The sequence below is a fragment of the Manis javanica genome, chromosome 4 (genome assembly GCF_040802235.1).
Source record: "Manis javanica isolate MJ-LG chromosome 4, MJ_LKY, whole genome shotgun sequence".
Classification (NCBI taxonomy): domain Eukaryota; kingdom Metazoa; phylum Chordata; class Mammalia; order Pholidota; family Manidae; genus Manis; species Manis javanica.
Window position 1 is genome coordinate 20,676,209 of NC_133159.1, and position 23,886 is coordinate 20,700,094.

At 39.2% G+C, this 23,886-nt stretch overlaps 1 protein-coding gene across 1 annotated transcript in view; it reads left to right on the forward strand.

Moving 5' to 3' along the window:
• FAM76A (family with sequence similarity 76 member A) overlaps positions 1-23,370 on the forward strand; it is a 28,481-nt gene extending 5,111 nt beyond the window's left edge. Inside the window, exons 5-9 of the mRNA XM_017648300.3 lie at positions 3,785-3,942; positions 13,827-13,913; positions 18,178-18,313; positions 20,560-20,661; positions 21,141-23,370. Coding sequence (XP_017503789.1) covers positions 3,785-3,942; positions 13,827-13,913; positions 18,178-18,313; positions 20,560-20,661; positions 21,141-21,227 — 570 coding nt within the window. The 3' untranslated portion in view covers positions 21,228-23,370. The remainder of the gene's footprint in view (positions 1-3,784; positions 3,943-13,826; positions 13,914-18,177; positions 18,314-20,559; positions 20,662-21,140) is intronic.
• Positions 23,371-23,886: the final 516 nt, after the last annotated feature.

A 23,886-nucleotide genomic window follows, 5' to 3' on the forward strand; every position in this document is an offset into this window, starting at 1 on the left:
ACAGTTCTACTCTCTCTTTAAATGTTTCTTTCAAAGTTAAAGGTCACGAGATGATGATGTAAAGTGCTATGTGGAATGAAGGTACCTTGGTAGGATCAAAATGGTTTAGAAATGTCCTGTTTAAAATTCTCCAGTGGCTTCCAGTTGCACTTAGAATAAAACCCAAACTCCTTCCATGGCCTGCAAGGCTCATACCAGTCTCATCTCCCGTCATATTTCCCACTTTGCACCTTGTTCCAGCTGCCCAGGCCACCTTCCAGTCCTCAGACATGCCGCTCTCATTCCTGCCTTGGCACTGGCTGTGGCTTCCCCTGATACACCCTTCTCCAGTATATATCTGGCTCCTCCTGTCAGATCTCTGCTCAGATGCTACCACCTCAGAGACCTTCTGCTAAGTCCCCTAGTCACTCTTTATCATACTACCCTGTTTTATTGTCACCATAGCATGTGACATTGTGAGAAATCATTTATTTGCTTACATGTTTGTCCACTCCCACAGAATCTTTGTCCATCTTTGGAGCTCTTTGTCCATCTTCTCTGCTACATTTCCAGTGGCCTAGCATGTAGGAGATGCTCAATAAATATATATTTTTTAGATTGATATGTATCATACTTATTGAGAACTATTTCCTCTCCCTTTTAGCTCTCTTAACCTGACATGGCCAAAATATTAATCTGAAGTATATCTTCCAGCTTGCTGTTAGTTATTGAAAAAAATTGTGCTTCTCATTTTATACTTTTTTAAAAGTGACTAAACCGATTGTTTTATGTTTATTTACTTACTTATTGAGGTATTATTGACATTATATTAGTTTCAGATATATAACATGATTCAATATTTGTATGTTATTGTGAAATGATCACCAAATAAGTCTAGTTAACATCCATCACCATACATAGGTACAGAATTTTTTTCTTGCGATGAGAAGTTTTAAGATCTCTCTTAGCAACTTTCAAATGTGCAATACAGTATTATTAACTATAGTCACCATGCTGTACATTACATCCCTATGACTTATTTTATAACTGGAGATTTATACCTTTTGACCACCTTCACCGGTTTCACCGACCCCCATCTCTGGCAACCATCAGTCTGTTCTCTTCCATAAATGTTTTAAGTGAAAGAATACAGTAAACTCTTTTTCAGTGTCCAGAGTGCTTTTTGGAGATACTTTGGCTCTCAAGAGCTCTTGCTAACCAAATTAATTAATTTACAATGGGAAGATATAACTTTCCAATGACCAGAATACTCCTGCCTGCTAACTATGGCACGTCTTCCCTGAATCAAGATGTTGGGGAAACTGAATTAATAATCAGGAGGTAGCATATAGTAATAGTTGGAGCATAAACTTTGCAGACCCACAGACCTGGGTTAGCTGAATGATTGTGGGCAAGTTACTTGTGTTATGCATCAATTTTGTCAACTTTACGGTGGGAATAATAGTAGCTACTTCACAAGGGCATAAAGAGATTTAATCAGTATAAAACATTTAATTTTTAGTCCATTACATAATGTAACTCAACAAATAGTACCTATATTATTAATTGGATTAATCTAGAATTGATGAAGTTTCAATCAAGGATAATTATAATCCTGCCTTAAGTGTTTAGATGTTTCAGGCATCCTCAATCACGTGTTCATAAACTTAAGGAGGGCTAAGCTTAGGGATTGGGAGTGGTTCTGGACTCAGAATGCCAGGGTTGAAATCTTGGTTCTGTTACTTACTTGCTATGTGACTTGGGCAAATTAATCTATCAGCACCTCAGTTTTCTCATCTGTAAGTGAGGCTGATCAGACTTCATTATTGTTATGAAGCTTGATTGTGTAAATAAAGCCCTTCAGAAAGAATCTGGCACATGCTAAGTACTCAATCAGTACTGTCTATGATTATTTCTTTATGATAGTTTAATTTCCCAGAGGGTAATTTTATATTTTTAAAGTGGAGATCTGAAATAGAGCATCTCAAGGTTCAGTGTTTGATTTTTATGTTGAATGCTCTCTCTTTCAGTGGAGTTCCCTTGTTTTCAAACCCTTCTTCAGTGGAAGCTCTTTCTTGAGTAAAGTCTTCCAGATTGTTTTAAAATCAAGCCTCAGGCCATATCCCATAACTATGAAATGAACCAGATTGAAGTTTGGTTTCAAATTTCATTTCTCATTCTTTAACAAATACTTAAGTATCAGACATTATTCTAGGTAATGGAAATACACTAATAAACTAAACAGAAAAGAGCTTACTCTCAGAGCTTATATTCATGTGTATGAGAAAGACATGGGTAAGAACCAGGACATAAATAAAGTCAAAGTTTAGACTTAAGTAAGTGCTATAAAGAAATAGAGTATGTAGTAAAATTACTGGGGGGGCCAGTTTATATTGGGCAATCAGAAGGACCTCCAAAGAGATAACATTTGAGCTCAAGCTGCCATAATGAGAAGGTAGCAGCCGTGATCATCTCTGGAAGACAAAGGTTCATCGTGAAAAGACCCTGAGGCAAAAATAAGCTTGGCACATGGGAAGAACAGAAAGAAGACAAAGTGAACAAGAGGGGGAAAAAAGGGAATGAGGTTATAGAGGCAGGTGGGGGCTATATTTAAGTCAAAATGGGCCATTGCAAAAAGTTTAGATTTTATACTAGATAGGAGAAACCACTGAGGTCTAAAGAGAGGAGAGACACAATCAGATTTACTTATAAAAAGCCCTCTTTGGCAGGTAGGTGAAAATGGTTTATAAGAGCTTAAGAGCAGGGAAGTAGATCAGCTGGGTGGCTTTTTTTGGTTTTGAGAAATAAGAATGGCTTTACCTGGATGGAAACAGTGGAGCTGGAAAAAAGTGAGTAAATTCAGACTGAAGGACTTGCTAATAGGTCAGGGGTGGGGTGGGGGTGCAAACAGTCTTTTGCTAACAAGAAAAAAGTACTTTAGATAAATGATGGTATGGCCTACCCACATTCGAGATGGGGCACAAGATCTGATTTCAGGGGCAAGATATGAAAATTAAAATTTTATGAGATTATGAGCACACTCCTCCCCAACCTGAATAATTCTAGCCAGTCCTGCCACCCTGCCACCTGCACCAGACTCCCCCACACACTCAGAAGTCTGAGTGCTGCACAGAGGCTCCCCAGATTCAGAGGACTGTGGAAGCTCCGTCCTGATTTCCTAGCCCTGCTCCTTGGTGCAGAACTGTTTCTGCCCAGAGGGATCAGCTTTTTCTAATTCAGAGTGCCATGGCAGGCCACCACCAGGTACTGGGGCCCTGGAAGTTACTCGCCCATTGGTCTTTTTCTTGGGACATCCCATCTAAGGAAAGATACCCATCATGCCATTTTGTGAGCCATTTATAAGATATGAAAACTGAAGTATAAATTTTTATATTTCATCTTCTCCCTGCTGAATTTTCCTTAATGAGCACCATGGAGATATTTGTGTCTTTTGAAACTCTTGTGGGAACTTTGGTCTGTGTTTATTAAGCTGAAGAAAAACAAAACAAAAAGATGTATAAAATTAGCAACTCATATTTATTAAGCAGTTTTTATGTGCCCGGCACCATGCTTTGCCTACATTATATTACTAAATCCTTGGGATAGTCCTCTGAAGTAGGTACTGTTATCCCTCATTTTACAGGTGAAGAAATTGAACCTGAAAGAGCTCAAGTGATTTGCCTGAGTTCACACAGCTTATAAATGGCATAACTGGGACTTAGCCCAGAGAGTCTGTCTCCCCATACTCATGTAGTATCCATGTATTACATTCCCTCTTCTTTATCTTTGTCTTCTTATCTTCCAGGTAGATGGGAAATTGCTGTGCTGGCTGTGCACACTCTCATACAAACGGGTCCTTCAGAAGACCAAAGAGCAGAGGAAGCACCTGAGCAGCTCTTCCCGTGCCAGCCACCAGGAGAAGGAGCAGTACAGTCGACTGAGTGGTGGCAGCCATTATAACAGGTAACCCCAAAGTTGGACTACAGGTGCCAGTAGGTCAGATAATACTGTATTAATTGTGTGGTAATGCTCAGTTAGCCATACCGCTTTGCATACATTTTCCTGTTCTCTTCTCCCTACTAGCCTATATGAGGAATCTCCTTTGTCATATTTTACAATTCATGTATCTTCCAAGGGCCAGAGAGACTGCCATAAGATGTTGGGATTTTCTGACTCGGTTTGTATTATGTCTGAAAAGTTTGGGAACTTACCCCACTTTTACATGTAATGTTCTCCTCACCCTTAGAGTGGGTTATCTCCATAAAAGATTGGACATTTCACTTTCTGAGAGATGCAGCTTTTCTACGCACATTAGGCCAGAAGGTTATAAATGTTCTAGGTTTATCCTGGTGACATCCAGTCAAAGAGATTGTCCTTTCATTGTTGTCTGAAGCTTTCTTTCATCAGAGTATCTGTAGTGTTGTTGAGAGTCTGGCTCTGTCAGGTTCTCTGTGTAGCATCTGGGGCAGGTTTTTTCATCTTTAAAATAGGGAAATAATAATATTACCTTGTGGAAGTGTTGTGAAGACAAATAGTACATGCATAGTAATTAGTTCTGTAGCTGGCATATAGGAAGCATTCAGTACATTTTAGTTACTCTGTTGTTATTACCATTATGATTTTGTTCATTTCACAGGCATTATTAAGTACTTTTATGGGCCAGGGATTCTGCTAGGAGTATAGAGATGAATTAAAAGATCATGCTGCTCACCAAGAGTATGCTCTGTTAGGGAAGACAAACCTGTAATCAAATCAATTGCAGTGTAATTCAGTGGGCACCACAGTGGAAACATCAAAATATAGCATTAGAGGCAGTAGTTATTAACTGCCTTGGGAGAAGAGCTGATGTTGGAGCTAGATCTTAGGATGAGTCAGAATCATCAGATAAGGAATGGGCAGAGGCATCCTAAGCTGAAGAAATAGCATTTGCAAGGACATGGAAGGCATGAGACCACACAGACTCCTGGAGGACTGCAGGTCCTTTTGTATTGCTGAAGCTTATGGCTGGGAGCCAGGGAGTGGGAAGAAAAGGGATTCTGCAGACCTGGTAAGGAGCATCAACTTGGTCCTGGGGGTCAGTAAAATAAATAAATAAATAAACTCTCAATATTACATTGGATGAGAAAGAGACTGGGCCTACTTAAAAAGCATTTTTTAAGAGTCCAGGTAAGACATGTAAATATGAGAACCTCACCTGAGGCAGTGGCACCAGAGATTGAAGAGGCAGATTCAGGAAGATACTTTTGAGGGAGAATTACGAGAAAATCAGATTTTTTTTTTTGAGAGGGCATCTCTCATATTTATTGATCAAATGGTTGTTAACAACAATAAAATTCTGTATAGGGGACTCAATGCACAATCATTAATCAACCCCAAGCCTAACTCTCAACAGTCTCCAATCTTCTGAAGCATAACGAACAAGTTCTTACATAGTGAATAAGTTCTTACATGGTGAACAGTACAAGGGCAGTCATGTCACAGAAACTTTTGGTTTTGATCACGCATCATGAACTATAAACAATCAAGTCAGATATGATTATTTGTTTGATTTTTATACTTGATTTATATGTGAATCCCACATTTCTCCCTTATTAGTATTATTATTTTTTTAAAAATAAAATGCTGAAGTGGTAGGTAGATGCAAGATAAAGGTAGAAAACATAATTTAGTGCTGTAAGAGGGCAAATGTAGATGATCAGGTCTGTGCCTGTAGACTAAGTATTAATCCAAGCTAGACAAGGGCAACAAAACATCCATCCACAGATGCAGAAGATTTCTCTCAAAACAGGGGGGGTGAGGTTCTAAGCTTCACCTCTGTTGATCCCCAATTTCTCACCTGGTGGTCCCCCTTTGACTGTGCCTGTCTTAGGTTGTTCCTCCCTTGAGAATCTTACCCGTCTCTGGCTAACCAGCCATCTTCTGGGGTCATACAGGGAAATGTAAAGTTGGTAAGTGAGAGAGAAACAATATTCTTTGAAAAGGTTAGCTTTTTGTTTCTTTGCAGATTTATGCCCTGTGGCTTCTATGCCCAACATTTGTCTTGAGGTATCTTTACTGCATGGAAGAATTATGATACTTGGTAATTTTCGATATGAGGCACGAATTCTACTAAAGGGTTGTAATTAGGAAGGAAGAAGAAAAGCTATAGAAGTAGCAGATGGAAGAAAACATGGGAAGATTGATTATTTCTTTGACATATCATTTTGTAGAGTAACATAAGCATGTATAGATTTTAACAAACTACTAATTAAATTGCATACACACATAAACATAATTGGAATACAGCTACATAACAAAAGCAGACCTACAATTACCAGCCATATCCAGTGAAACCAAGAAAACCAGTTAGGTACCCTAGGCATTTGTGAAAACTTATCAATGATATGATGTTATTGTCTAACTGAATTTGAATAGTTTGAGAAAAATCAGACAAATTAAAACAACACATTCCTGGGAACTGTTCACATCCCGTATGTTCTTTCAACAGTAGATAGTCTATAGTCGCATGATTTTGGAGCACTGAAATTTGCACTTCTCCTAATTCTTGGTTGAGTTCCAACAGTATAGATCCAGTCAAATTTGTTGTTTTACTGTATGCACAGGCCAGCTTAGATATCTCCTTCTTCATTCCAATGGCAAGTCCAGGAACCGGTGGGATGAATGCAGCTACAACTGCAACAGCACCAGGATCTTTGTTGAAGTTTTTTGATGATCATCTTTTGGAATGACTCTTCCAGAGGATGTTGATGTTCGAAGTTCTTCTTCATATCTTATCTTAATTCTTTTTCTGGGTAGCCAAATTAGGCTTTGATCCTCTGTATAAACACAAGCAATCCCTTTGCCCACACTTTGATATGACCTCTATACCACTGTGAAGAACCTATTGGAGATCACCACACAGGAACTGCTTTTTTTTTTTTTTAAGAGAAAGGAATATTATCAGAAAAATGTACTTCCATAGCTGATCATCTGATACCCTTTAAAAGATCAAAATTAAGGATATGTAAAGCATGCATTAATCATTGATTTGCAGTTAGTTTTATCCTATCAGGGGATAATCCCCCTTTTTCTGTTTTTTTTTATTATCATTAATCTACACTTACATGAAGAATATTATGTTTACTAGGCTCTCCCCTACACCATGTCCCCTCCACAAACCCCATTACAGTCACTGTCCATCAGCATAGCAAAATGTTATAGAATCACTACTGTCTTCTCTATGTTGCACAGCCCTCCCCTTTCTCCCACCCCCGACATTATGCATGCTAATCATAATACCCCCTTTCTTCTTCTCCCCCCTTATACCTCCCTGCCAACCCATCCTCCCCAGTCCCTTTCCCTTTGGTACCTGTTAGTCCATTCTTGGGTTCTGTGATTCTGCTGCTGTTTTGTTCCTTCAGTTTTTCCTTTGTTCTTATACTCCACAGATGAGTGAAATCATTTGGTATTTGTCTTTCTCTGCCTGGCTTATTTCACTGAGCATAATACCCTCTAGCTCCATCCATGTTGTTGCAAATGGTAGGATTTGTTTTCTTCTTCTGGCTGAATAATATTCCATTGTGTAAATGTACCACATCTTCTTTATCCAGTCATCTACTGATGGACACTTAGGTTGCTTCCAATTCTTGGCTATTGTAAATAGTGCTGCGATAAACATAGTGGTGCATCTGTCTTTCTCAAACTTGATTGCTGTGTTCTTAGGGTAAATTCCTAGGAGTAGAATTCCTGGGTCAAATGGTAAGTATTTTGAGCATTTTGAGGAAGCTCCATACTGCTTTCCACAATGGTTGAACTAATTTACATTCCCACCAGCAGTGTGGGAGGGTTCCCCTTTCTCCACAACCTCGCCAACATTTGTTGTTGTTTGTCTTTTGGATGGTAGCCATCCTTACTGGTGTGAGGTGATACCTCATTGTGGTTTTAATTTGCATTTCTCTGATAACTAACGATATGGAACATCTTTTCATGTGTCTGTTGGCCATCTGAATTTCTCTTTTGGAGAACTGTCTGTTCAGTTCCTCTGCCCATTTTTTTACTGAATTATTTGTTTTTTGTTTGTTGAGGTGGGTGAGCTCTTTCTATATTTTGGATGTCAAGCCTTTATCAGATCTGTCATTTACAAATATATTCTCCCATACTGTAGGGTTCCTTTTTGTTCTATTGATGGTGTCTTTTGCTGTACAGAAGCTTTTCAGCTTAATATAGTCCCACTTGTTCATTTTTGCTGTTGTTTTCCTTGCCCGGGGGGATATGTTCAAGAAGAGGTCACTCATGTTTATGTCTAAGAGATTTTTGCCTATGTTTTTTTCTGAGAGTTTTATGGTTTCATGACTTACATTCAGGTCTTTGATCCATTTCGAATTTACTTTTGTGTATGGGGTTAGACAATGGTCCAGTTTCATTCTCTTACATGTAGCTGTCCAGTTTTGCCAACACCATCTGTTGAAGAGACTGTCATTTCCCCATTGTATGTCCATGGCTCCTTTATCGAATATTAATTTACCATATATGTTTGGGTAAATGTCTAGAGTCTCCAATCTGTTCCACTGGTCTGTGGCTCTGTTCTTGTGCCAGTACCAAATTGTCTTGATTATTATGGCTTTGTAGTAGAGCTTGAAGTTGGGGAGTGAGATCCCCCCCGTTTTATTCTTCTTTCTCAGGATTGCTTTGGCTATTCAGGGTCTTTGGTATTTCCATATGAATTTTTGATCTATTTGTTACAGTTCGTTGAAGAATGTTGCTGGTAATTTGATAGGGATTGCATCAAATCTGTATATTGCTTTGGGCAGGATGGCCATTTTGACTATATTAATTCTTCCTAGCCAAGAGCATTGGATGAGTTTCCATTTGTTAGTGTCCCCTTTAATTTCTCTTAAGAGTGTCTTGTAGTTTTCAGGGTATAGGTCTTTCACTTCTTTGATTAGGTTTATTCCTAGGTATTTTATTCTTTTTGATGCAACTGTGAATGGAGTTGTTTTCCTGATTTCTCTTTCTATTGGTTCATTGTTAGTGTATAGGAAAGCCACAGATTTCTGTGTGTAAATTTTGTATCCTGCAACTTTGCTGTATTCCGATATCAGTTCTAGTAGTTTTGGAGTGGAGTCTTTAGGGTTTTTTATGTACAATATCATGTCATCTGCAAATAGTGACAGTTTAACTTCTTCTTTACCAATCTGGATTCTTTGTATTTCTTTGTTTTGTGTAATTGCTCTGGCTAGGACCTCCAGTACTATGTTGAATAACAGTGGGGAGAGTGAGCATCCCTGTCTTGTTCCTGATCTCAGAGGAAAAGCTTTCAGCAGTATGATGTTGGCTGTGGGTTTATCATAGATGGCCTTTATTATGTTGAGGTACTTGCCCTCTATACACATTTTGCTGAGAGTTTTTATCATGAATGGATGTTGAATTTTGTTGAATGCTTTTTCAGCATCTATGGAGATGATCATGTGGTTTTTGTCTTTCTTTTTGTTGACGTGGTGGATGATGTTGATGGATTTTTGAATGTTGTACCATCTTTGCATCCCTGGGATGAATCCCACTTGGTGATGGTGTATGATCCTTTTGATATATTTTTGAATTCGGTTTGCTAATATTTTATTGAGTACTTTTGCATTTACACTCATCAGGGATATTGGTCTGCAATTTCCTTTTTTGTTGGGGTCTTTGCCTGGTTTTGGTATTAGGGTGATGTTGGCTTCATAGAATGAGTTTGGGAGTATTCCCTCCTCTTCTATTTTTTGGAAAACTTTAAGGAGAATGGGTATTATGTCTTTTCTGTGTGTCTGATAAAATTCCGAGGTAAATCCGTCCAGCCCGGGTGCTTTGTTCTTGGGTATTTTTTGATTACCATTTCAATTTCTTTGCTCGTAATTGGTTTGTTTAACCTTTGTGTTTCTTCCTTGGTCAGTCTTGGAAGGTTGTATTTTTCTAGGAAGTTGTCCATTTCTTCTAGGTTTTCCAGCTTGTTGGCATATAGGTTTTCATAGTAGTCTTTAATAATTCTTTGTATTTCTGTGGAGTCTGTCATGATTTTTCCATTCTCATTTCTGCTTCTGTTGATTTGTGTTGATTCTCTTTTTCTCTTAATAAGTTTGGCAGGAGGCTTATCTATTTTGTTTATTTTCTCAAAGAACCAGCTCTTGGTTTCATTGATTTTTGCTATTGTTTTATTCTTCTCAATTTTGTTTATTTCTTCTCTGATCTTTATTATGTCCGTCCTTCTGCTGACTTTAGGCCTCATTTGTTCTTCTTTTTCCAATTTCGATAATTGTGATGTTAGACTATTCATTTGGGATTGTTCTTCCTTCTTCAAGTGTGCCTGGATCGCTATATACTTTCCTCTTAAGACTGCTTTTGCTGTATCCCACAGAAGTTGGGGCTTAGTGTTGTTGTCATTTGTTTCTATATATTCCTTGATCTCTATTTTAATTTGTTTTTTGATCCATTGATTATTTAAGAGCATGTTGTTAAGCCTCCATGTGTTTGTGAGCCTTTTTGTTTTCTTTGTACAATTTATTTCTAGTTTTATACCTTTGTGGTCTGAAAAGTTGGTTGGTAGGTTATCAATCTTTTGGAATTTACTGAGGCTCTTTTTGTGACCTAGTATGTGGTCTATTCTGGAGAATGTTCTATGTGCACTTGAGAAGAATGTATATCCTGTTGCTTTTGGATGTAGAGTTCTATAGATGTCTATTAGGTCCATCTGTTCTAGTGTGTTGTTCAGTGCTTCTGTGTCCTTACTTATTTTCTGTCCAGTGGATCTATCCTTTGGGGTGAGTGGCATGTTGAAGTCTCCTAAAATGAATGCATTGCATTCTATTTCCCCCTTTAGTTCTGTTAGTATTTGTTTCACATATTCTGGTACTCCTGTGTTGGGTGCATATGTATTTAGAATGGTTATATCCTCTTGTTGGAGTGAGCCCTTTATCATTATGTAATATCCTTATTTATCTCTTGTTACTTTCTTTGTTTTGAAGTCTATTTTGTCTGATACTAGTACTGCAACACCTGCTTTTATCTCCCTATTATTTGCATGAAATATCTTTTTCCATCCATTGACTTTTAGTCTGTGTATGTCTTTGGGTTTGTGGTGAGTCTCTTGTAAGCAGCATATAGATGGGTCTTGCTTTTTTATCCATTCTGTTACTCTGTGTCTTTTGATAGGTACATTCAGTCCATTTACATTTAGGGTGATTATGGAAAGATGTGTACTTATTGCCATTGCAGGCTTTCGATTCGTGGTTACCAAAGGTTCAAAGGTAGATTCTTTACTATCTGACCGTCTAACTTAACTCTCTTATTAAGCTATTATAAACACAGTCTGATGATTCTTTATTTCTCTCCCTTCTATTCCTCCTCCTCCATTCTTTATATGTTAGGTGCTTTATTCTGTCCTCTTTTGTGTTTCCTTTGACTGCTTTTGTGAGTAGTTGATTTTATTTTTTACCTTTAGTTAGTATTTGATTGGTCCGCTTTCTTTGCTGAGATGTTATTTTCTCTATTGACATCTATTTAGCCTTAGGAGTGCTTCTGTCTAAAGAAGTCCCTTTAAAATATCCTGTAGAGGTGGTTTGTGGGGGGGAAATTCCCTCAACTTTTGCTTATCTGGGAATTGTTTAATCCCTCCTTCATGTTTAAATGATAGTTGTGTTGGATACAGTATTCTTGGTTCAAGGCCCTTCTGTTTCATTGCATTAAATATATCATGCCATTCTCTTCTGGCCTGTAAGGTTTCTGTTGAGAAGTCTGATGGTAGCCTGATGGGTTTTCTTTTGTAGGTGACCTTTTTTCTCTCTCTGGCTGCCTTTAATACTCTGTCTTTGTCTTTGATCTTTGCCACTTTAATTATTATATGCCTTGGTGTTGTCCTCCTTGGGTCCCTTGTGTTGGGAGTTCTGTGGGCTTCCATGGTCTGAGAAACTATTTTTCTCTATCCCTTTTTCTTTCTTCTTCTGGTACTCCTATAATGCGAATATTTTTCCGTTTTGATTGTCCACTCAATTTTCTTAATATTCTTCCATTTCTGGAGATCCTTTTATCTCCCTCTGCCTCAGTTTCTCTGTGTTCCTGTTCTCTGATTTCTATTCCATTAATGGCCTCTTGTACCTCATCCAGTCTGCTTTTAAGTCCTTGCAGAGATTGTTTTATTTCTGTATTCTCCCTCCCAACTTGAGCCTTTTGCTCTTACATATTTCTCTGCAGGTCCATCAGCACGGTTTTGACCTTTATTTTTAATTCTTTTTCAGGAAGATTGGTTAAATGTATCTCCCCAGGCCCTCTTTTAGGGGTTGTTTGGGTAATTCTGGACTGGACCAAATTCTTTTGCCTTTTCATGGCGATAGAGGTAGTTGTAGGCAGGTAGCGCATGTGTCAGCTCGGAGAACAACGTCCTTTCCTGCTTGCTGGTCGCCTTGCCCTTCTCCGCTGCCTGTGTCGGTTACCCGCACACCTGGCACAGCTTCTGGATTAATCCCCTAAGGTGCTGTTGGTGGGGTCGCCGTCAGGGTAGCCCAGAGCCCTGCAGGGAGTGGCAGGCATGCCAGGTGTGCTCTCCTGTGAGAGTGGCACCCCTTCACGCCTGCCTTTCCCCAGTTTCCTCTGCCTGTGTCGGGCAGTTGCACGTCAGCAACACCCTCTGAGTTTGGCCCGGGCGGCTGTGTGCTGGGAGGCAATTCTGGTTGGTTGCTGTGGGCACAGCTGCTCCCTGGCTGCTCCCCTGCTGCGTGCGGCCGATACCCAGCTGCTCCAGCACTGTGTGCGCATTTGTGGCCGCTCCCCAGCTGCTCAGTCACTGTGGCGGGACTGCACCAGAGGGGGAACGACCAGTAGGCTGTTTATCATACTGAGGATCCTCCGGGCTGTGTTGCCTCCCAGGGTTCTGGGGCGCCCGAAGTTCCCTGGGATTCCCAGCTACTGGGCTGAGTGTGCCAGGATGCTTCCATCCAGCTTTGAGGCCCCTGTCCCTTTAAGACTTTCAAAAAGCATTTGCTTTTTTTTTTGTCCCATGGGAGCTGGCTGCTGGGACCCACCCACGGATTTTACTTTTCCGTTTCTCTTATATCCAGCACACCATGCAATGTGCGTCTGTGCTCCCGGTGTGGTTGACTAGGGCTGGGTATTTAGCAGTCCTCGCTTCCACTACCTCCCCACTCCAACTCCTTTCTTCCCACTGGGGAGCTGGGGTCAGGGGAGTGCTTGGGTCCCACCGGGCCGTGTCTTGTATCTTACCCGCTTCATGAGGTGCTGAGTTCTCGAAGATGTAGATATAGCCTGGCTGTTGTACTGTATCCTCTGATCTCTCTCTTAGGAATAGTTGTATTTGTTGTATTTTCAAAAATATATATGGTTTTGGGAGTTTGGGAGGAGATTTCCGCTGCCCTACTCAAACCGCCATCTTGGCTCCTCTCTTGGTGGATTTTTTTTTATTGAGTGATATACACTCTCATGAAGTTTTCACATGAAAAAGCAATGTGTTTACTACATTTACCAATATTATCAATTCCCCACCCATACCGCAATGCAGTCACTGTCCATCAGTGTAGTAAGATGCCACAGATTCACTGTTTTCCTACTCTGTGCTACACTGTTTTCCCTGTGACACCCCACACCATGTGTACTAAACATAATACCCCTCAATTCCCTTCTCCCTCCCTCCCCACCCACCCTCCCACACCCCTCCTCTTTGGTGACCACTAGTCTACCTTGGTGGATTTTAATAATCAAGAATAATTAGCTCTTGCATAGAAGAACTATTATATTATGTTGGTTCCATTCGACAGACTTTTCTTTGTGATGTTTTATTAATCATTGATTTCTAATGTGTGCCTCTCTGTTTTTGCCATTAAAAGCCAGAAAACACTTTCCACATCTTCAATTCAAAATGAAATCCCAAAGAAAAAATCCAAATTTGAGTCAATCACAACCAATGGAGACAGGTAAGCCAACTGGAGTATGTGCATATGTTCCATTGGAAATGTATACACAGTTCCTGAAACAGGAAAGCAGGGTGTGCCTCGGAGCTAGTCTGTGGTTGTCAGTGAACCTCTTAGGGTCAGTATGCTAGCCTCTTGCTTTCTTATAAACCACCACTGATAGTTATTTATAAATCTAATCTTGTTGTTAAAAGACAAGAACCTGTAATTGGATTTAATAGCAGCTGAATTCTGCAGTCCACAAATAACCCTCACACTAATTCTAAGAAGTCAAGAGCTGGATGCTTTTCATTGTGATCTGTGCTGGTAGCCTCCTCCAGACAGAGGAAGAGTTGGTCTTGACAGGCAGATCAGAGACAAGTTAGAGTTAAGGCAGTGTCTTTCAGTCTGTGAGGGATAGTTCATTCTTCATTAACATGCAGAAAGACAGCCCAGTGTAGACCTGGACCAGGAGAGAATGGGAAGCTTAAATATTTTTGTTTCATTTTAAGTCCATGTAGATGCATATTTTTATTCCTCACTTTCCTCTCCTTCTCAGTAATGCTTCTTCCTACAAGCCGTTTTGTCCTAATATCTAGAGTGGCCTGTCTGTGTTGGTGCAGTGGACTGCTTCCCAACAGTCTTGGGGCCAACCATTTTCCTGTTCCTGTAGACCCCAGGCAGTGAGACCACCTGACACACCCTTCCCTAAAATTCTTGGAATCATCTCCATTCTGAAAACTCCTCACAATTTCAGCTCTCCCTCCCAGCCAGTGATGGATATGGGAACAGACCAGCATATAGGCTTATCAAGGCTGAATTTGTTTATTTAGGGCATACGAAGCATCTGTAAAGTTTACGCTTTCCTGTTAACTCTTTTAATTAACTTAATTTCAGTTTCTACCAGGTGTCTTTGTAACAGCTAGAGTGTTGTTGATTTTAAACTCCTTGAATTGAAGAACCTTCTGGAAATGCTTAACTTAGATATTCAGATTACATAGGGGAAGGAACCATAAAGACCTTATTTCTGGTCAGCTTTACTATTCTCTGAGCACTAGTCTGGCTATTCTGAAGAAAGTAGTCGTGGCACACATTGTCCCATCTCCTCTGCCAGGGTGCATGATCCTGCAAAAACTACTTCAAGGAGTGAACCCTTTTGAATATCCTGCTTTACAAACACCTAAGTCGAATCCCACAGCCTTCAGATTCATTTCTGTTTTGTGTTCACTTATGACCCAGGCTGCGTTTGAATGATCTGGAAAAAGCTCCTTCGTCTCCTGTAGTTGAACCAACCAACCAGTCCTTAAAGATTTAGCTTAGTTTGTTCTTGAGATACTGCCACTATTCCTCCTGTCCATTGTTATGGATACACCAAGCTAAAAACTTGAAGCTTTTCATTCAGAGTGTTTTAGTGCATTTGGTCACCAGCAGTGATTGTTTTCCTCAAGTCGGATGCTGGTCCTTAACTTAGATACACAGTCTTTCATAGTGTCCTTTGGAAAAGATCTTAAAAGATCATTTTTTCCTGAAGTATGCATGCTAATTTCAAAAATAATTTGCCCTAATAACTTGAAAATTTGGAACATTTTTCTGCTGCCACAAAGCTTATTTTCATACCTATACAAGTTCCATTTGAATGTACCTGCATTTGCAGTCTTAACAGTCTATTCCCCTTGTTTGCATTGCTTTCTTTTTTCATAGCCCAAGGTAAATTACATCTTTCCTTTTGTGTTTTTTTTTCTTTCACTTTGAAAACATTCTGACACTCCTTTGTTTGTTTGTTTGTTTGATAGTCCTTTTTTAGTGTCATGAAAACCAAAAACTTCACTGAATATGATTCACCTCTGTACCAAATGGTATGTCTTGTTTCTCAACTATTGTTTTAGCTGCCTCCCAGTTTTTAATCACAGTCCACTTTCCTGGCCCCACTTTAAAAATATCCATATACTTTTAAATTTATGCTCTTTTTTTCATTTTTGTCCCCTTGCATCTTCTGCTAACAGTTTTGCATTGACCTTTCTATGCTTTCACATTCTCCTGTCATTTATTTTTTAAATATTGAGACCTATTTCATTATCTTTCTCCTCTTTTTCTTTATCTATTAGCTGTATTGTACAGAGAGAACATATTGGTGTTTTCATTTATAATACCATTTCTCTAATGGTTTTATACATACAAAATGCCTTAATCTTTTTTTAGTATCCTTCAACATCCACAGCCTCCCCTTCATATTTTCTAGTTTGTTTGTTAAAATTGTAACAAAAACCTCAGTTTAAGGAAAATCTGAATTCATTTCTTGCTTTCTAAGAAAATGCAGTAACTAGTTTTTGATCATACTTATTTTTCTATTGGCAATAAAAAAGCACTCAACAGTGGGTGACATCCAGGCACACTCTGTGGTTTTTCTGTTTCTAAAATGCACTCTTTTCCTTTTCTTAAATTTTTATTTTACTCTCCATGTGAAATAAGTCTGAAAGACTAGACTTAATCTGTGCCCTTTGAGGACAGATCCAGGAGCAATGGACAGGAATGTCAGGGAAATTTTGGCTCAATCTGAGGAAGGTTGTTCTTAAAAGCTTTTGGAAAGATAAGCTTCCTGGAGAAGCAGTGAGTTCCCTGTCATTGGAAAGAGACAGGATCTGATTTTCTGCCTTGCTAACCTAGCCATCTTTTTTCATTTTGATTCCTAGCCTTTCTTATTAATCAGAGATTAGAGAGTTAGAAAGGTCAGGCCCTAACACAGTATAGACAGGACTGGTTTTGTCAACAATTTATTGGCATGGGAAGACTCCTCTCCAAAGGAACAGGTGGCGCAGAGCACTGGAAGCTTTTGGAACAGCCAGAGGTTCTTTATACTAGCACATTACTGTCATATGTCACATGTCTGGATCATAATGTCAACATGTTCACCTTCATGTCTTGTTTTTTATTTTGCATTTACTTTTTTATTACCCAGAAATTCTGCATATTCATCAATTGGGAAAGCATTGATCTATTCTTCTGATACTCTTCTCATATACTTTATACACTGAGGGATAATATTCTTATCAATGGACTATGTCTTTCCATTCTAGCCATAGAAATGTTTGACTTCGTAACTATGAGGATGTGCAGTGGTTCAGGTTCAGCATGCTCTTTGGAGTTTCTGCCTGTGTAGAGAAATGCTGGTTATTAGATGTGGTTTAAGATCTAGGAAAGAACCAACAGTGAGGAAGAACTAGAGTTGTTGCTACACTGATATACAGAGTTGGGAATCAGTATTCCAACATCTGCTTTGGAAAAACAGGTTTGTGTTTTACTTTAAAGGTTGCCCTGGGGAAAATAAAGAGCTTCCTTTGGGAACTCTAAAGAAGGGCAGGATTTGACCCTCTTGACAATAATTCCTTAACTTGTTTTTAGTCTAAGACACCTCTGACCACCCAGTGAGTGCATGGAAACCACTTACCCTGGAAACCACTATTGGATGTGTATGTATACACAGAACGGCATGTACAGTTTCAGGGGTAACAGATTCCGTGAAACTGGTCCTGGTTAGGAGACTCTAGTAAGACAACAGAGTTCATCTGGCACTTCAACAGAATGAAATATTCAGATACTGTTACTGGGAGGAAACTGTTGAAAACCCAGGTTGTGATGTGACTCTGGAGTTGCTACCTCTTTGTTCCTTTCTAACTAAATATCACAGAATTCTTGATATCGGAAGTGACAATCAACAGGCCAGTTGCAGCATAGGGGAAATTGACTTCCTTCCTATTAATTTCATCATCTTTTTATCATTTTAAAAAAGAAGTGACTGCTCCTGGGATGGAATACAGCGGCTTCTCAGCAGCTGCACCACATTACAGTGCTTTGGGGCAGAAAACAATGAAAAGATGAGCTTTGTGGGGAACTTTAAAAAAAGCATGAGCTTACAATTGATCGTTTATCCGGGTTCTAAGGAAATTATCTAATCACAAAAAACTGTGACACTTTCACCCATAAATAATTGGGGATTTTCAATGAACCTGAAACAGAATATCTTGGCTCTTAGGAAATAGCACTTGTTTTAGTCCTGAACATGAGACCAGATGTTTTGGTTGGTATAGTTATTTGACGGCCCCCTTGTCTGTGCAGTTTGTAGCAAATACTGTTGAGTCTGGTATGTATGGAACATTGTGCTAATTGCTGGGAATTTAAATAGTTGCTCCTGCCCTTGAGCTTGCAGTCAAGTGACCTGTCTTGTGTCCTCAGGTAGAAAAAAGTATATCCACCTAAGTTACATTTTTTTCCGCTCCATTTTTCTACTCAGCTTTTCCCCAGACCTGGCTCTGGACTCACCAGGCACTGATCACTTTGTCATCATCGCCCAACTGAAGGAAGAAGTAGCTACTCTGAAGAAGATGCTTCATCAAAAGGATCAAATGATTTTAGAGAAAGAGAAGAAGGTACAATTTAGTTAATGCCTCTCAGGCCAGAATGATGCAAGGGTAAGGTATGTGGTACAGTAAGGTGTGGTGCTGGTTCTATTTAACTGCTGTTTGCTGGGTACTTACCATTGATACATTGAGAGAGGTCTGATGGCAAGGTTGGGATATCCAGGGCAGAGACTTGCTGTCTGTCAAGTGACTCATGACGTGATGTTACTGTGGTAAATCCACCTCAGTCAAGTGGTTTTAGAAAGTTGATTTTTCTCAGCATTTGGAGGGAGCTTCCACTTCTAAGGGAGAACTCCTGTTTGTTAACCAAGCTCACAGAGATGATTAAGGGGGGGCATATAACTGAGTACTAGTCTTAATTCACAGTGGGGCATATAACTGAGTACTATTCTTCGCAGCTTGAGTGTCTTTGGAGAGTTGTAACCAGGAGGTGCTGAATGAGCATGGAGATGGGCCAAGAAGAGATAGTTATGTAATTGGAATTGTTAATGCTCTCAGGCTAAGAGAACCTGGTACCTCCATCTCTATTATTGGGATGCCCATGTCTGTGGACAGTAATACTCAAAATATGTGGGCCAAGTCAGCTAGGCCTCCTGCATAACTCTTGTCACTTTGCTTCCATTGCTGACAACTCCCTGAGTGTCCCCCTCTTTTAAACACATTAATATTTTTAGTAAAGTCTTATCTGGTCTAAGAGTCATCTTCCCTTTTTAGGGGAACTTCTTACATCCTTGTTCTGATTCATGGGTTTTATTTCTTATTTTCCAGTTCTTAGAGAATATCTCACTTTTACTCTAATCTGTTAATAATAGTTGTATTGAATGCTTACTCTTCCTGATTCTGAGTGCTTCATATGTATTAACTCATTTATCCTCACAACAACCCTTTGAGGTCGGGATTATCATCATCATTTCATAGATGAAGAATGCCTCTAATTTTTCTTCTTAGGAATCCAGTCCCATCCCCTAGCTCTCTTTTTGCCCCTGAAGCTATATATTGTTTCATACCAAGTTCAGAATGCTGTGATTCATTCTAAATGGCTAACAAAGACATTTATAATAAATATAAAATACATGCATTCTTTCCATCTAATTTCTACCTAATTTTACAGATGAGGAAATGGACCCAAAGAAATGTAGTGTTTTGTCCAAATCACACAACTAGTAAATGGCAGAGCAAAAGAATGAACGCACTTTTTCTGACTCTGTTCACTGGGCTCCATGCTTTCTTCTGCCAGTAAGGTGGAGATTCATGGGGAGATACTATATTGCTTCCACTTTACTGCATGACTGTTAGATGAAAGCAGACCCAAGTGTATTTTCTTCACAGACTGAATCAGAATGTCACATAAAAGGATTCTGCAAAATAGGGACAAAATGTTTGCCAAGTTGGGTTTTAAAAGGAGAAAAAGAAATAGATTTTTTTTCCCATAACTTTCAGGATCAAGTTCACATTCCTTGTCATGGAACACAAGCCCTTGCACATCAAGCCTGCTTATGTCTAGCCTCCTCTTCTGCCACTCTCTGTGCTCATCAGTCACATGAACAAACTCAGTTGTCTCACACTCTCTCTTATGCCCATTCTGTTCCCTTTCCCTGGATGCCCTTCTTACCTCATGTACCAGTGGCTGCTTGTACCTCGAAACTCAACTCACACGTTGCTTCTCTGATTAGGTATCTCTTCTTCCTGCTCCTTGAATAGCATAGTCAATAGAAGAAGGCCTCGGGTTTGAATTCTAGCTCTGCCACTTGCTAACATGTATGATCTTAGCCATATTACTTTACCCTGTGTAAGCTTTGGTTCTCCCATTTATAAAATGCGAAAAAATAGTACTGCCCTCTAGTTTTGTCATAGGATTGAATATAGTAATATAATCAGATAGTTTTCCTGGAACAGGGTAAAAAGTTAGTAAATGGCAGTGGCTATTATTCTGGCTTCTCTCAAACTGTTGGACATACTGTGTTACAATCATTGATTTATTTGGAGGTGAGTGTTTGGAGGATTTTTGGCATACATTAAATACATGATGTCTTTAAAATCTGCTAGAGTATCAGAAATGCTATTTCAGGATTTTCTGTACTTTTCAGGTAATCCTTAGAAAAAATAGGATACAGAATTCCTTGGTTTTTATTTAGGTATGGATCTTCAGGAGACCCTGGACTTCATTAATCTGGGAGACTATTTTGCTCTCTGGTACCAAAACATTTTTCATTTCACAGAAATTTCTTCTCATCACTCTGCCTTTTTTCCCGCAGATCACAGAGTTGAAGGCTGATTTTCAATACCAAGAATCTCAGATGAGAGCCAAAATGAATCAGATGGAGAAAACCCACAAAGACGTCACAGAACAATTGCAGGTGACTGCTTGTTTTATGTGTTAACTCTAATGTATTTACTGATTGTATTTTCAGTGATCATCCCTTAGATTTTGAAAATATTGACAAGTAACTTTAATCCCCCTTATAGAAGTCTTCTTTGTCTCCCTCTTGAAATGTGTTGTGATCTTTTCTCTCAAAAACATTGGAATGTGTCCTTTGGTTTTTCGATAAACCAGATGTGATTCCAAATGTCTGAACCAAAATTCTGTTTACCCACCACATTAAGGCACTCCATGGTTTGTGTTGATAAAACATCTTTTTGTAACAGTGGATCCCAGGAGACTGAACTACTCTGATTAACCTCCAGCAAATACTTTCTTCCACCTGAACCAAGCCCCTGGAGCTTTGTTGTTTTCTCCCTCTAGAATTTGCCCATCTCTTCCTGACCCTCTATATTGTCTGCCTCAGCATCTGCATGAAAAATATTCTCTGTCACTGATGTTTTTTTCTTTCTTTAGGCCAAAAACCGAGAGCTGCTAAAGCAGGCAGCTGCCTTGTCCAAGAGCAAGAAGTCTGAGAAGTCAGGAGCTATAACATCTCCGTGAGGGACCACGAGGATGCCCTCAGCAACAGCAAATGGATTCCTGGGTTAGGGTTGGCGACCTGGCTGTTCTCGGGGAATTGCAAGCTTTCTTAAGAAATCTCTATTTTATTACAGTTATCCTTTGTGTGATTGCAGTGGGCTGAATGGAAACACCTGGTTTGTCCTGTTATAACTGCATGCTTGAATGTTTGGGGTTTCAAGCTCTCTCACTCTCTCACACTTCCCACCCCACTCCAATACTTAGCTCAGTACTACTATTTCTCTCTCTCTCTTTTTGGTACTATTTTTTTCTGTGTGTGGTGGTCACTGCTCAGTGTTATGTGCAGAATTTTTTTTTTTGGTCCATCATTGCATCCTGCCATACCCATGAGCAAATGTTTGGCATTAAATACGTATCACTGCCACCCTCTGAACTTTGAAAACTGCCACCTTAAGACTTTGTACAATGGAAGAGGCTTTCTCTCTCCAGTAAATCTTTTGCTTCAGGGTATACTCTTGGGTTTTTTCCAGGTATATTATGTATGAACTTTGTACTATGTATAGCCAGAGTTTTATTTATTTTTTACAAAGAAACTTTTTCTTGATAAAGGAATACTGGTAACCTAGCTTGTTCTTCTTGTAAAAGTGATGCCTCTTTTAAAAAAGTCCTACTGTCTAGCTTTTAGTAAAATAATCAGATCTTTTCTTTCCTGTTACCTTGGAGTCTTAAAAACTGATGGCTAAGGAGAAACAATTCAGTGCATAAGTATGGAGTTAAGTGCCTTTTGGAGGATTTCTTAGAAGAGTATTTAAGAAGATGCTTATGGAAGGTAGCAGAAATTTGAGCAGCCTGTCTTTTTAAGGGCGGAAAGGTTGTCCAGGTTGTACTGGACACTTCCCTCCCCTGCTCCTGTCCTGATTGTTTTATGTGACTGATTTTAACTTCTCACACTGCCACTTCTTTTTTCAAAACTATCCTTCACTTGCTTATATTAATTGTCATACTGGGCCATTATCAGAGAACACTCTTTTTCACATGAGCAGATTCAAAATGGTATACTATTTGCACAAAGAGCATTTTGGGGGGTCAGTACAAACTGCTCAAGTGTGGACTCTGAGTTTGGGAGAAATTATGTGAATGTACCTTCTCCCCACTCCTCCTCACCCATCCAGCCTGTACACTCCCTGCTTTTAAAATGGGAAGGTGTTGAAAATAGGTGCTTCTCAGGAGCAGCTTGGCCTCAGCCAGAATTATGTCTGGTTTTCCCTTCTTGATCCAATAGGCATGTGTACTTCCTTTTCCAGGAGAGCAGCTAGATTTGCATTTCTAGCTGTACTCTTGGGACCTCCCTGTGATGTTTGTGGAAGAAATTAGAGATGTGTAGTGTGCCATGAGATAGAGTAAAACCAACTACTTTAGGATTAGGTACTGGAGTTAAAGTTAATCCTGAGAGCAAATGACATTTGTGCCTCAGTCTACCAAAATCGAAGTAAGTTTGGCTTGTCAGGCATTTCCTAGAAGCAAATACTTACCATCTGTGATAGCATTCTCCTAGGCAGAGCCTGGCACATAATTGGACCGAGATGTGGGAATGGGTGGCATCCTTCTGATCAGAGAAGTAATGGGCCATGGTCTTACCTATCACTCTAGTAGGGAATGTAACTTTCCCTTCTGAGCAAGGGAAACAGCAGTGCTAAATAGTTTTGTAACTTTTTGGATGAGAAACTTTTAAGTAAAGATAAACTGTCAGATAATATTTTTCAGATTCATTTACATTGACTATGGGGAAAAGATTGTGAAAGTTATGGTCATGGTATTTTTCTTTTTAATTTTAAGATGAGAAATTCTGTTACATGAAGTGACAATATAAAAACACATAGTTTTATACTAAATCATTTTTTAAGGTCTTGGCATTTAATATAAAGCAAATCCACACATTTTCTAACTTTCCACAAGTTCCAAAAAGGGAAGGAAGAAACTTCGGTCTTGAGACTGGTTTTTAAAAATCATGACTCTGTTTTTCCATGAAACTGAGTAGCTAACTTTTGGTAACACCTTTTGTTTATTTGTATGTTTGTAATAATGGACATTTTAAAACACAGGAGTGTTTTGGTTTGTACAGACTTTGAAAAATGTGTGTTAATAAAAGTTCATATTGACTCAAGTATAATTGTTGGGTTTGTTTATTTCATTTATTTCTTACCCATTCGCCAATAAACATATCCCATTGTCCCTTCAACTTAGAAAACAGTTTATGTTGCTTATTAAAAAATTAAAAGCCTAACTGCTAACGGAGTTTCATGTCCATCAGGGAATAAACTCATCATCTTCTGTGATTCTGTAATTTTACTTATCCAGTTTAAGTACTTGCTTTGTTACAAGCACTGTGCTAGGCAGTGAGGATACTGCAGTGAAGAAAACTGAGTTATTGTCCTGATGGGGTTTCTCCACTTACATGGAATATTGGACAATACCACTGATCGCTGACTTTATGTTTACCATTATGCAAAATATAACACAGTTGAATCTTTGTAAATTATTATGAAAGGTTTTTGAGATGGTGACTGCAATGGGGTATGGGTGGGGACTTGGTAATATGGGTAAATGTAGTAACCACATTGTTTTTTCATGTGCAAACCTTCATAAGAGTGTATATCAATAATACCTTAATAAAAAGATG